The 15,000-nt window shown below is 34.4% G+C and overlaps 2 protein-coding genes across 2 annotated transcripts in view; both read left to right on the top strand.

Moving 5' to 3' along the window:
* The window catches only part of LOC144970389 (uncharacterized), a 67,557-nt gene extending 61,927 nt beyond the window's left edge, over positions 1 to 5,630 (top strand). Inside the window, exons 5-10 of the mRNA XM_078909969.1 lie at positions 91 to 342; positions 1,014 to 1,169; positions 2,169 to 2,283; positions 2,856 to 3,050; positions 3,693 to 3,808; positions 4,450 to 5,630. Coding sequence (XP_078766095.1) covers positions 91 to 342; positions 1,014 to 1,169; positions 2,169 to 2,283; positions 2,856 to 3,050; positions 3,693 to 3,808; positions 4,450 to 4,611 — 996 coding nt within the window. The 3' untranslated portion in view covers positions 4,612 to 5,630. The remainder of the gene's footprint in view (positions 1 to 90; positions 343 to 1,013; positions 1,170 to 2,168; positions 2,284 to 2,855; positions 3,051 to 3,692; positions 3,809 to 4,449) is intronic.
* A 9,196-nt stretch (positions 5,631 to 14,826) lies between these two features.
* LOC144971986 (uncharacterized) overlaps positions 14,827 to 15,000 on the top strand; it is a 14,927-nt gene continuing 14,753 nt past the window's right edge. The window contains exon 1 of the mRNA XM_078913068.1: positions 14,827 to 15,000. This exon is cut by the window's right edge and continues 162 nt beyond it. The gene's annotated coding sequence lies outside the window, so the exon portion shown is untranslated.

The following is a 15,000-nucleotide window of genomic DNA, read 5'->3' as shown; positions in this document are numbered from 1 at the left end:
CCCAAAAGAATTTAAAGATTATTTGCTAGTTCCCAGATGTGAAAAGTGGAACGACACTGGTTGCATTTTTTGAAAACTCGATATTTTCAGGGCTACAGCCAGTCGTCTTTAATTCCCGTGTCCCCCGCGAAAGGCCAGAAAACCAAGAGGAGACTAAGAAATTCATTGACATCTTCTTCAAATGAAGAAAACAACGAGCATGTACCTGCTGATCAGGCACCGAAAAAGAAGAAATCTAGAGATAGACCCCCACTTTGGGGACATGAGATGACGGAGACAATCGTCACATTCATGGACGTCCCCCAGAAACGCATCTTTTGCGATGCCCAAGGAAAATATAAGGTGAGTGTACAATAATAATATCAGCTGTGGACAAGGGAGGCGACTGACATTAATTTTATGATTAGTACAAATTATAATGCATTTGCTTCCCTTGGATTTGAGCACCATTCTTCTCCCCCGCCCCCTCACTTTTATTTTCTCTCTCTCTCTCTCTCTCTCTCTCTCTCTCTCTCTCTCTCTCTCTCTCTCTCTCTCTCTCTCTCTCTCTCTCTTTATTTCTCTATCATCCTATTATTTCTCTTATTTCACCCTATCACTTTCTACCATCTTTTTTTGGGCCTCCTTCTTGTCTCCTTTGATTCCACGGCATATCTTCCACACGTTCTTTCAATAAGTATCAATAATGTATTTAGTCAAATGTCCCACCCATACAGCATATTCAGAGACAGACAGTACACGCACACACACATACACATATACACACAATAGCATACGATAACCACACACACACACACACACACAATACCATATCATAACCACACACACACACACACATATAATAGCATACCATAACCACACACATACACACAATAGACTACCATGACAACACACACACACACACACACACACACACACACACACATATATATATATATATATATATATATATATATATATATAAACAAACATGGATATATTTATTTTACTTTTGATTTTTTTTTAATTACCAGGTTCCGGAAATTCCTGAGAATCATCAGGAGCAGTTAAACATGATTGACGCTCTACTTACTCTTTTTGAGAATAGTAATTTGCCGCCTGTCCCTGTTAGTCTTCGAAGTAATCTGTTTGGACTCAGATTCTACCCACAGATGAAAACGTACTTCCAGGTAATAGTTCTTGGCTGGGTGTTTTGTTGTGTCTTGCCATATCGTCTGTCAAATCATTCGTTAATTTATAGATAGTATGCGCTTGGGTAAGAAGTTCACAGCATTGCCATCCGGAAGTATAACGGACCAACACACAAAACTATGTGTAACCATGAACTTTTATAGTCTGGTTCATACAGTTTAGTGAGAAGTACTCATAAACGTGGATGGCAAAAACAATATCAAAGACCAGAGTGACGTCATCTACGTTCTATCTATAGCCTGACACTTGGGCTTGTGTCACTTTTAGGTTAATGTAGTGCACCGCCATTGCTGTTATAAGTGCTCAAAGAAACAACGCAAAATCAGTAGAAATAAGAATTTTTGGGTCCAGTAACAGAACTGCATACGCCTCTTTGACTCAATAAATCTAGTTGAAAATGAACGTCTAGTTTCTTAAAATAATCTATATATCTATATTCGATCATTTTTGGACGTGCGAAAGCAATTTAAAGTGATTTTTTTCGGGGGGTTTTCCCCTTGGAAACAACGAATCATATCTGTATTCTTTCCCCTTGTAAATCATCTCTATGTAATGTACTATTATAGGGTTTAAAAATAGATCTTTTAAGTGACCTCATTGGGGTCTAAATCTGTTTTTGTGGATTCTCTATTTGTCTTAATTTTTTATTTTTTATTTTTTTTTTGGGGGGGGGGGGGGGGGCGGGCTTCCGAGGCTTGATCTGCCGACCATCGATATTTTGATAGATTTAGTAAATGGTTGATCAGTGGATAAATAAATAATTTGTTTTTAATTTAAAGAGAGTTTTTGATCAACAATTGATTCAAAGCGCATATTTTGATGGATTCGGTGTCCGGCTAATAAATTAATCTTTTTTTTTTTTTTTAATAGAGGAGCGGGTGTGATAACAAATCTGATAACAAATTTGATGACAAATCCATACTCGAAATTCAATCAAGGAATATATTTTGATGATATAAATGTCTTTATTCTCACAGGTCAGTCTGTATCGAGATTCTCGGACAATTATTACATCATACGGAGGTCTGGCTTTTGAAAATTTCAGAGCCATCGACGACAATTCCATTATTGACACGATGTTGAAAAAGGACGGTAAGTGTACATAATTTTAAAAACATGGTAGTAGTTTCTCATAAGGCAACGCACATAGTCTATGGAGCTTGGATTTATAGATGTTCCGGTAACGTTAAATAGACAGTAAAATTGCTTGCTAGCTTTTGGATATGATGCTATCTCAAATCAGGCCCAATGATTAACCAACTATAGGAAAATATTCACAATTTTCTGATTCAAAATTCCTTTTGTACATCATAAAATTTAAAGAAAATGAACAGTGAGCATGTTTTGCTTAAGAATTTATGTATCCCAAGAACTTACTGCTATTGTGTTTGAGTGCTAAAAATATATTTTTGGGTTAGTTGGGTGTGAAGTTTTGGAGAAAAACTTGAAAATGGATGATAAGGAGAGGGTTAAGTATTATTCATGAGTTCTACTTTGTCTAATCCAAAAGAGACCAAGAGATATTCCTGCATTGTGTAAAGCTCCCTGAGCACGTTTAGTGGATATTGCGCTATATAAAACGCTCAAGTTTAACTTAATTGTATTCTTTAATTTCACTACATTTGAAAACTGTATTAATTTATCTGGCGTTTTCTCGTCTACAGGCAAAATCTACCGATGCCTCACGAAAAAATGCATCGATCCCCTTGGTGCTCAGTGCTCTTTTACAGCGACTAGCCTGGGTAAGATGAGGCGCCATGTCAAGAACCACTTACCTGACAAGAAATGGGTTTGTGCCTTTTGTCGTACTCAGATGACGGATCAGACCGACATGGCTAGACACGGGACAACACACACGTGTAAGTTTTTGTTGTTGTGGACTGTGTTCGTGTGTGTGTGTGTGTGTGTGTGTGTGTTCATGTTCTCTCTCTCTCTCTCTCTCTCTCTCTCTCTCTCTCTCTCTCTCTCTCTCTCTCTCTCTGTATGTGTGTGTGCGTGTGTGTTTTAAATAGTCCTTCAAATCCAATAAAATTAGTGATCTCAAACTAAGTACTTTGATAGTGTGCTCTTGGAATCTACACCTATTTCTTATTTGAACCAATTCCCCTTTGTCTTACCTTTTCTTGGGTGCTTTAATTGTAATTCTAGAACTTTTTACTATCCCATTTTCTTCCCTTTTACTGGCGCTGATATGACCTTAATAACCTAACCTAACAGCAGCATGACTTCTGTAAATGACTTTAATTACTATTTTATTTTTCTATTTATTTAATAATTTATTTATTTATTCATTCATTTATTTATTTTTTATTTATCCATTTATTTACTCATTTATTATTTTATTTACATATTTATTCACTTATTCATTCATTTATTTGATTAATCAATTTATTTATGTTTTGTTTACTTATCTTTCGATCATATATAATCCTTCATTTATTTTATCATTGATTTTGAACTTTACTTTAAAAAAATGCCTTTCATTATTTTTTCAATTTCAGTACTTCGACCCTTTCCGTGCGAGCTGTGCGGAAAAGTCTTTTCCCAAAAGGTGACTCTCACAAATCATATATTAAAGACCCACAACATTACAACAATTAAAGAGATTAGTAAAGACGTAAGTTTTTAGATATATTCATATAAATTGGTATTTTAGTTTTAAGCTATATTCATCTTAAATGGTATTTTAGTTTTTAGATATATACATATTAATTGGTATTTTTCACTTATTCATTAACATCTCTGAAAGAGATAATATACTTGAAAAAACTAGATTGACCATATCATTTGTATTAACAAAATGTCATAAGGCTTTTATAATAGGATAAACAATGAAAACAACCCCCCCCCCCCAAAAAAAAAATCCCCCAAAAGCAAGAACAGAACAAAACAATATCCACTAAACGGACGTGTTGAAAGCGCTAATTTAAAAAAAAAAAAATTCCCGAGGCTTTTATCACAGATGAAGTGGAACCTTTAGAATAATTTGATCTGAATTTCAAATGGGAGCGATTTAAGTGCAACTTTTTCAATCCTAAAAAGTCCGTGCGCTAATAAAGCTTTGACATTTACTTAATTATTCTCATTGCTTAATATTGTTTTTTTTGAAATGACAAATAATGGTTACTACTCATGTCATAATTAATGCAATGCATAATTTGATACAAGTATGTTCTGTATGACTTATCACCTTAATTTTTTGTCAATAGTCATCCATTAACATTTTGTCACTTATCCCCTCCCCCTTCCCCTCCCCAGAGATACACATGCCGCCAGTGCGGTGTCCATTTTCGCTGCGACCAACGTGAGGATTGTATGGACCACCTGAAAAAATATCACTTTGACAAAGAATTCCAGAGTCTGAAAAAAAGGAAGCGATTTCCATTTCGGTTGTCGACCGACTGCCGCAGCAGGGTTTGATATAATATCTCAAACCCCGATTAAAAAAAAAGTCTTGTTACTGTTGAAAATTTATATTTATTTCTATTTATAACAATAGAAAGGAAAACAAAAGATATGTGGTAAAGAATTATATAATTGCGTGTGATATGAGCCAATGTAGCTTGGTACAAGTTGCTATAATATTGATTTACAAGTCTGATAAGGTAGTAAACACAATTTTGTTATTGTGGGCGTATATTTTCATCGCTGCTGTGATTTGATGGTTATTTTATATTTGTAACTGAGAGACTCGTGACTCGTGAAAAACAAGTTCTTCAGAGCCGTTGGGATCATGGAACCGGAGTTTTCCCCGGTTTCTACAGAATGAAACGGATAATAGCAATTGCTTGCTACCCTTTTGATAGGACGCTAGTTTATCCCAAAGCACTTTCTAAAAGACCCAGCTACCCAATCACTACTTGGTGAATAAAAGGGGCGGGGGGGGGGGGTGTCAGAAAAAATCTCGACTGCACCCGTGATCGATCTCGGTGACTTAGCTCTACCAATTGAGCTGTCGAAATTGTCGTGAATGCCGTTAGAACTCTTCACAACAAACAAAACAGCAAACAAAACAAATTGAGTATCAGACTTGTAGAGCGAGATGCAAATCAAAACGGATCATGAGAGAGTAAACTTGATAAGAATAAAATTTCCAAAATAAATATGCCACCCTCTGTCATAAGTTTACCCCCCCCCCCCCCAACTCCCCCTCAAAACCCCAGGTAATAGAAAAAAACCCACCCTTCCAATAAACTCCCCAACAAACTGGGAACAAGACAAAAACAAAGGGAATCGTTCCCTTTATTCCTTGTTAGGAAAGCCCTTCCTACAATAACAAAACAAAACAAACAAACAAAAAAAAAACCAACAAAAAAAAAACAACAAAAAAAAAACCCCCCCCCCAAAAAAAAAACAAACAAACAAAAAAATAATAAATGGAAAAGTAGCGGAGCAAATAAAAATGCTTTGAACAACCTCACACCAAAAATTAAATAAAAGCAAGTAAAAAGTAGACAAAAACAAAACAGAAGACAAGAGACAAAAAAAATAAAACAAAAACTAAGCAAAACAAAAGAAAACTAAGCATAAAGACAAAAAAAAAATGACCAAAAAGAAACCACTCCAGAAAAAACAAAAACAAAACACACACACACACACACACACAACCCCCTCAAAAAACAAAAACAAAACAAAAACAAAGTACACAAACGAAACGAAAACCTCTTGAAAATACCCCAAAACAATCAGAAAACAAAAACAATTGAAACCAAACGTACATAAATATTTGATTACAATGAAAACATCTCTTTTCAATAAAGAATAATCATTTAAAAGATGATAATACAACAGTTTACTCTCTCACGTGTCAAATGATTTAATTAAAGGAGCATAAACAATACATTATATCTTCTAGTCTGTGTGAAATTATGATATCCCAAAAATGTTAATTTTGTCACAACATTAGTGCCATGATTATGGGAAAAAAATCACATGAATCGAAGCTTATTCATTATTTCACACAGAAAATCTTGGGTGATAATCTATAAGAAAGATAGATTTGTAGGGAAAGAAAAAAGAATGTATGTATTAAACTTAGCTCTGTTACAATCTTCATGTAGGTATAAAATCGGGAGTACCAGATATTATTCTCTAGCTAAGATTATATTCTAGTTTTAGAAAAGTAGGAATCTGATCTAATTTCTATTTAGTTTTAGATGCTGATTGGCTCATAGTTATTTGCGGACATTGAATTGATAGCTATCATTTCACGTCATATGGGAATAATATAGATACGCATTTAAAATTAAATTGGATCACGGACCAGCGGATAGGGTGACTTGGTGACTGACCTACAGGTTGAAAGGTCTATTCAGATTCGTGTGCTCATTGGCTCATGGTTATTTGCGGACATGTTATTTTGGAATAATTAAGATAAGTATTTGAAATTGAATTGGACCACAGACAAGTCGATTAGGCGACTCGGTCAATGGCTTACCAGAGACAAGGAGGGACTGTTTTCTCTAGTGAAAAAGACTATCTTTAACAAACCCGATCACCTCTGAAATGGAGGAACCATCTTTTAAATAATGCATATTACACATATGTGCACAAAAGGACTTAAAACTGAAACCAGATCTAATTGGGCGGATCTATGGCGTGTCCTCCTTTAAATGGGAGATTCCGGTTTGAATCCCAGACCAGAAGACCTCTTTTAGAAGTCTTATCATGACTTAATTTAAAAGGACCTGTCATAAGTTTAATATTAAATTCTGTAAAAATGTACACTTTAATTGGACAATAAATGTCCAAAATGCTAGTCATAATAATTATTTATTGCATGTGCAACCACTAGTCATGATGAAATGTTATAACCGTCATTGATTGTTGCGATTGCTGTTGATTTGCCTCGAGATCTCGGATGTTTTTTAAAGATCTCAGAAACCTTTAGAGATCTCAGATGCTTTTAGAAATCTCAGATGCATTTAGAGATCTCAGATGCTTTAAACGATATCATATGCCTTTAGATATCTCGGATGCCCTGAGAGATTTCAAATACCTTGAGAGACCTAAGATGGCTTTAAAGATCAGAGATCTTAAATGCGTCTAGATCTCAGATGCCATTTCAGTCGAAATATCATGTAAAGCAGATGATACAATTTTTTGAAAAAAAAAGTGATCAATTGTGCCTTTCAATATCGTCCTTTTTCCCTTTCCAGTCATACATACTATAAGTGCCTATACAGATAGGAAATGTTTCTTTAAGCATTTAGGTACTATTGGTGCGTTAACTTTTGAGATGCATGCCAAAATGTCCCGAGTATTATTGTATTATTATTATAAAAGAATGACTAAGAATGTACTGCCTTTTATGAGAGTTCATAACTCAAACTATAAAAGTAGTGAAAGAGATACTGCAAAATGAAGTCGGTCACTAAGGTCTTTCTGTTTCCTCTTTGTCTCCCTCTTCTCTCTCCCTCTTCTCTCTCTCTCTCTCTCTCTCTCTCTCTTTTTTTTTCTCCTTCCTCTCTCTTTTCCTCCTTGTCTCATTCCTCTTTCTCTCTCACTCTCTTTCTCTCTCATCCTCTCTCTCTCTCTCTTCTCTTCCCTCTTTCTCTTTCTCTCTCTACTTTCTCTCTCTCTTTCTTCCTCCTCTCTCTCTCTCTCTTTCTTTTCTCACTCACTTTCTCCTTTTTCTCCTCCTCCTCCCCTCTTTGCCTACTCTTTCTCTTTTCTATCCTTTCTCTACCGGTTTTCCATTCATTCCTTCCCTTTCTTCCCTTCCCTTTCCTTTCCTTTCTTTTCCATCCATTTCATTTATTTTTCTAGAGAGTTTGAACATACCTAATTTCCCTCATCACTCTGAATCAATCAATTTAAAACTTTTGATGCCACATAAATCAAACTGAAAATAAGGATAATTTATATTCAAACCGCTTTGCAAACCATTTTGCCAGGTACCGTAATCTCTTGCTAGGTCCACTTTAATAAACATCAGTGCTCGTTATAAAGAATAGAATCAAATAGGTTAGAATATTTTAACTTCATTTAAAAGCTAAAAGTTGATTAGCATAGTAAATATAGTTAATAGGATATTATGTTTTAAGCATTTTATTTTCTTTCTTTACAAATTTGTCATTGTAAATAGCTGTGATGTTTTTTATATCTAATTATATTATAGTCTAGAAAAAATCTAATATAAATAAAAAAAAAAATCAAGTCGTAACGCTAGTTTATTACATGGATAGTGCGAAATATTATTTTTGGCAAAATTAGACCGCTTAAAAAAAGGACAGGATTAGAGCTAGACTACCCTTAGAGATCAAAGTTAATTGTCTTTCTTGTATCAAAAATCAGGTTGTAAAAACTAATTAAAAACTTTTCAGGGTTCTGTTGTCTTACAAGTACACATTATATAACCTGCTCTTAGATTACTATTCTTAAATTTCTAATCACGGTTCAAGAGATTGAAAACATCTTAATATTATCTAGTCATTACTTTACATAAACTTGCTCATTTGGATTGTGGACGCTTGTTTCGTTATTGATAACTTGGGTCTCGATATTTGTAATCCCTTATCTACCGTATTATTTAAATTTGGGATATTTAAATTCCCTTAAAATTGTAAATCTCATCTGGAAATCTTATTTTCCTAAAAGACGTTTTAATGCGGAACGAACACTTTTTTTCAGTTTAAACTCAGAAAATGGAGTCTTACCTTTTCATAAATTGTTTAAACACGGATTTTGAAATTCAACATTATTTTAAAACAATTTTAACAAAAACATTTTTTTTAAAGCCATGCCATTTTGAAAATAATTTCAACATGACTGTATGTGACCACTGGCTTCAAAACGGTATTATGTTAGGTAATCCAGATGCCAAAGCGATTTTAATGTTAAAATAACTTGAAATGGGAAATTCTATTTGTTTTTGGGTCCGTTTTGAAGTAGTACTTATTCTACTTGAAACACAAAACACTTTAAAAAAAAACCATGTCTGAAATCTTTGACCTTAAATTCAATTCATAACATCGAAACCACCTCGACATTATACGTTTTGAGGCGGTGGGTCACAATTTTCAAAGCCAAACTTTTTAATTTTGAAATGTTGTTTTTCGTTTCATATCAAATTGAAGCTGCAGTTAATTTGTAATTTTAGTTACAAATCAGCACCCATCTACAGTGGAATCCTACTAAAGTCAACGCCGTTGGACCAGAACGATTTGTTTGCTTAGATAAAGAACAGGGTATTTTGGAACAAAAAGAGGCGTTGACTTTAAACAGAAGTTGATTTTAAGGGTGTTGAATTAATGCGGATCCCACTGTATTCCATTTACAACAGTATTAATGCACTTTTTACATGTATTTTTATATGAACTTTTTATTTATGCAATTTACATGTACCGTTCATATCAGTCTTTTTAAAAATCGTGTACTGATTCTTTTTCTTTTTGATACTCCAAACACTCAGTGCATTTTAAATGTGCCTAATTAACTATTACCTGTCAATGGTGCTAATTAAGTGTGTTCTTCATTCGCCCATAAGAAGTAAGTTATAAATGCGTTTTTACACCATTTTCCTGATGCAATTACCTAAAGCACCGGCTTGTTAATGGGAATCTAAATAATCCCGCAAGGTGAATTTGCCAAAATGAATATTACCAATATTATCCATGCAATAATTGAATAGTTAAATGCTTTACTATATCCACTATAAAAAAGGACAAACTAAAACAAAAACACAAAATAGATAAAACATGGTCTTGTGTGTGAGCTTTTTTAAAATCACAAATTAGGTAAAGAACATGTCGATGTAAGGCGGATCAAAACTCTGAAGTCCCGTTTGCTGGGTGGGGTTCCTGGCCTCCCATAGTCGGCAGGGTGGCACTTACTGTGTTTTCTATACCCCTATATCTGTTTTCCAATTTGCTTTCTGTCTTTGTCTCGGAATAAGATTACTTGGTTTTGCCCTGGCCCTGGTGGTAGTGCTTGACTGGGAGGGAAACAGTCAAATGCATAGTTATTGTTTAGGGAGATATTTTTTTCCTTGTAAATCATCTCTCTGTTATGTATTCTGTTTGTTATTTTGAATTTATAATGTAAGCATTTGAGTAGGATCTTGGGCTGGTGTATGGGTGAAACATTTATTTAGGTGATCTCAAACTAAGTAGATTGATGGTGTGCTCTTGGGATCTACATCTGTTCCCCATTTGAACCACTTCCCTTTTTTCCTCAAGTCCTTTTTATTGTACATCTAAAATATTTTCATAGTCCAATTTTCTTCCTTTTTACCGGTGCTGATATGACCTAAATGTGTTTCAAACGCCGTAAAATCCTAAACTAAACAAGTCCCGATTGAGAGGTCTGATCCGTCCAAAATTAAATAAAACATGATGCGCAGAGTTTTTGATCCACCGACCATCGATGTGCAATCTAATGCAAACTTTAAAGGAAGGCAATTCATTCCAAAGTGTACTTAGACGTCTAGAATATCAAGTTACATTTGAAAATTATTCAAATTTACACCATAATATTTTAGATATGTTAGGCATTAGAATACCATTTTACGATGTTGAACTCTTGAAAAATTTGTTTTATGGGCCAGACATTGTCAGATTCTTTAACATGCTCAATCATTGTTTACTTTTATACAATGACCTTGTAAATAATTTTGTGCAAATAAAAATATAATAACAATCATTTTCTTTCTTTCTTTCTTTCTTTCTTTCTTTTTTTTTTGTTTTTTGTTGTTGGTTGATTGACTTCTGAGGGAAACAAACTGATGAGGTGTGAGTGCGTTCTGTGGAAGTCATATTTCCCTCTTGGAAAATCATCTCTCTGTATAATTAATACTGTACTATTATAGAGCGGTGGGGATGGGTGGGATCTTCTGACCTCCCATAGTAGCCAGTAGGTCGCTTCCGGGTGGGGTTCCTGACCTCCCATGGTGGGCAGGGAGGCACTTACTGTCTTCTATCTCCCTGTATCTTTGTCTTGGGATGAAAATGCTTGAGGGGAAATAGTGGGAGGGCTGGGAGGGAAATAGTCAGATGTATAGTTAGTTTTGAGAGATATTTCTGTAATGCACGGTATTATGTTTTAGTTTTATTTACATAGTATATGTGATTTGTAAACATTTGAGTGCATTCCTCTTAGTGGGGACTTGTGTTGGTGTCAGGATGAGACATTTAGGTCATCTCAAACTAAGTACACTGATAGTGTGCTCTTGAAATCTACATCTGTTTCCTATTTGAACTAAATTCCTCTTTGTCTTACCTTTTACTTTTATTGGATGCTTAAATTGTAATTCTAGAACTTTTTACTATCAATTTTCTTCCTTTTTACTGGCGCTGATATGACCTAAATGTGTTGCAAGCGCCGTAAAACTCTTAAAAACAAAAACAAACAGTAGGTCGCTTGCTGTGCCTTCTATCCCGCTGTATGTTTTCCGAGGTAATTTCTGTCTTTGTCTTGGAATGAGTTTACTTGGTTTTGTCCTGGCCCTTGTCGGAGTCCTTGGCTGAGAGAACAATAATCAAATGTATAATGTTAGTTTTGGGAGGCGATATTTTTTCCTTTTAAATAATCTCTAAGCTATGTTCTGATAGTTATATTTTTTGTTTTGAACATATCTTGTCAACATTTGAGTGGGATCCCATGCTGGTGTCTGGATAACGCTTCTGGGTGATCTCAAACTAAGTACACTGATCGTGTGCTCTGTTCCCTATATGAACCAGCCCCCCTAGTCTTAATTTTGCTTGGGTACCTTTACTTGTAATTTTAGTGTATCCCATTTTCTGGCAATGAAATGATCTGAATGTGTCGCAAGCGCCGTAAAACCATTAAAAACAAGCAAAAACCAAAAAAAAAAAAACCAAAAAAAAAACCCCCCCCCAAAAAAAAAAAAAAAAAAAAACCCAAAAAAACCCAACAACCCCCCCCCCAAAAAAAAAACAAAACAAAACAAAAACAAACACAAAATAAACAAAAACCCCAACCAATAAAACAAAACAAAACAAAACAAAAAATAATAATAATAATGATAATAATAATAATAATAATAATAATAATAATAATAATAATAATAATAATAATAATAATAATAATAATAATAATAATAATAATAAAACTCGTAAATATAATATTAATGGAAAGGTAAAATTGGAAAAGCTTCGGGTGGAAACCGAACAAAGCACTTTTTATATCCGAAGCTTTTTTCATTTTCACCTTTTCGTTGTAATTTATTACTATATTCTTAGTAATGGTTGCAATCTGATTGTCTTAATTCTAAAGGTCTCATACTTTGGGTGGCCTTAGACTGGAGGCAGGGATAGATTCCTGCTGGGTGGTGGGGTCTTGACTCTTATAAAAGATACAACACAAAGTAAACAACGTTCAGCCTTTAGCCTTCTTCAATTAAACAAGAAAAGGAAATATATTATATTACATTTGCATTATTGTTAAATCATTATAGGTGAAAATACACGCGCGCGCACATGTTTTGTGTGTGTGTGTGTGTGTGTGTGTGTGTGCGCGCGCGCGTGTGTACGTGAAAGAGAAGGAGAGAGATAGAGAGGGACATATATATATATATATATATATATATATATATATATATAGAGAGAGAGAGAGAGAGAGAGAGAGAGAGAGACAAAAACAAAGACAAAGACAAAGAAAGAAAGAAAGAAAGAGAGAGAGAGAGAGAGAGAGAGAGAGAGAGAGAGAGAGAGAGAGAGAGAGAGAGAGAGAGAGAGTTATGAAATGTAAACCGAGATCAAAACTATAAAAATCAACATAAGATAGGCCCAAACATTATTTATTTTGTGTTGTCTCTATCTATAATAAGAGTCATTTCTCTTCCCTTTATTTTACTATATAATAATCGTTCAAAAACGCCTTTTTCATTTTTATGACATCCCGTCTCAAAACTAGGTGACGAAAATTGAATTTATAGCTACAAATATGAACCTAGGGCTTATTTCCTTTTCGTTATGGTAGAGAGTTGACAAAATTTGTCTGGCGTGCACATATTTGCAAGTCTGATAGCCAAATTTATTATGGGCTCATTGTTGTAATGGGAATATGAACAAATTGACGCATAACAATAATGTTCGATTAGGCCCATAATTAGGTTCGGATGTCAGACCCACATAATACTTTATATGTACAAGTCAGTTTTGTCACATTGCAAAACATTCAAAGCTCCCATTTCCTGCTATGTCATCTAAAAATCATTTCTCGAGATCCAATTCATCCCGACATAACGTTTTGAGAGAGTGGATCACATAATTTTATTACCTTGCAACGAATATGTGTAGAACTATGGGTCTAGTATGACGTCACCGTGGATTACGTCTGAGAAGTGGTCAATCAAGTGTATCCAACTATTCATAATCCAATACCTTGACTAATCTTTGTCCTTTTAGAGTGCGCCGTTACAAAACGCCCCAGATCCAATTCAGACCTGCCAATTCTACTACAAAAATATCGTAGACCTAAGAGGTTTTTTTTTTGGTTCCCGATACAGAACTGAATATGCCGCTCTGCGTCTTTGGTTTCACAAATCTTGTGCGACTATGTGGTCTAGTGGTATGCGAGTGTTTCGGATCGGAAGCTCCTGAGTTCGAGCCTCGCTCGGCGCATAGTTGAGTCCTTGGCAAAGGCTATTTACTCACATTCTCTCACAGTACTCAGGTGTATAATGAGAACCTGGTCGTTAACAGCGTTTTCTTTGTCGGAAAACATTGTAATATCCACTAACTTTTGTCTCGTTCTACATGTTACGTGTTGCTGTTGGTCAGACCCTTTGTAAAGCGCTTTGAGGACGTTTAATAGATGTTGCACTAAAAAAAGCTCAATATTGGTTGAAAAGGAGGGTTTGGTTACAGACAAACAATCTATTTCAACAAGAGCATTCTTTTTTTTATCATTTTGAGGGGAAAATATTAAGAAAGCTATTTACAATGGAGGTTTTTCTTTAATTTTCCTTGGAAACAGCGAATTTCTGAAATTTTAGATTGTGGAATCCGATGGCGGTATCTTTACTTTTAAAACATTTCCATTTTTATTTTAATACACATAGGAAAGTATGCTTTCAGATATGATTGGCGTCTTCGGAAACATATTGTTCTGGAAAAGCAAATGAAAATCTTATCTCATATAATAGAATGGAAGTCGATGCTGACGAAGTTGCAAGCTACAATATATTAATTTTCATAATGAATATCAGGCGTTGATTCGATTTTATTAGAGTTTTAGGATTTTCTCTCCGGTGAAAAATATTTGACGATGAAATGTTTAAAAAAAAATCATAATTCATGTGATACAGACCTGTCAACTACTACGAAAAATTCATAAAAATACGAATTATTGCCTTCAACAGCGGAAATAAATAGACATTTTTGATCCATTGCAATGTGTTAAAAAGAAGAGATTTGTGCCACAAAACATATATTCAGCGTTTTGAAGGCACATTTAATATTGCTAAGGATTAAAATATTAATTTGTAAAGTTAATCATAGTTACTTCTTTTTCTTCCCTCTGAAAGCTAAGAATTTTAAACTTTTCAAGCTGGCAGGTTTGATGATATGAAAACAATAATTTGCACATACGCACATACCGTGTTATGTCATAAAATCTTGTTTTCTATTACTTAATTCTTTCTTATTCATACACATATACATGTACTTTTCCAATTCACAAATTGTACAACACAGTAGATTAATCCTGACTGACACAATTATATTTTCCAGACGAACATTCATGATAACTTACTGCTCATGCTTTCTAACATCGTGAGAGTGTTAAGAAATTAACATTTCAAAAGTTCAGTTTGTGATACCATGTTTTCAAAATTATTCACCTGAT

This window comes from Berghia stephanieae, chromosome 4, assembly GCF_034508935.2.
Source record: "Berghia stephanieae isolate SIO BIC M18660-M18661 chromosome 4, UCSD_Bste_1.3, whole genome shotgun sequence".
Classification (NCBI taxonomy): Eukaryota; Metazoa; Mollusca; class Gastropoda; order Nudibranchia; family Aeolidiidae; genus Berghia; species Berghia stephanieae.
This window is presented reverse-complemented; position numbering and strand designations above follow the sequence as displayed.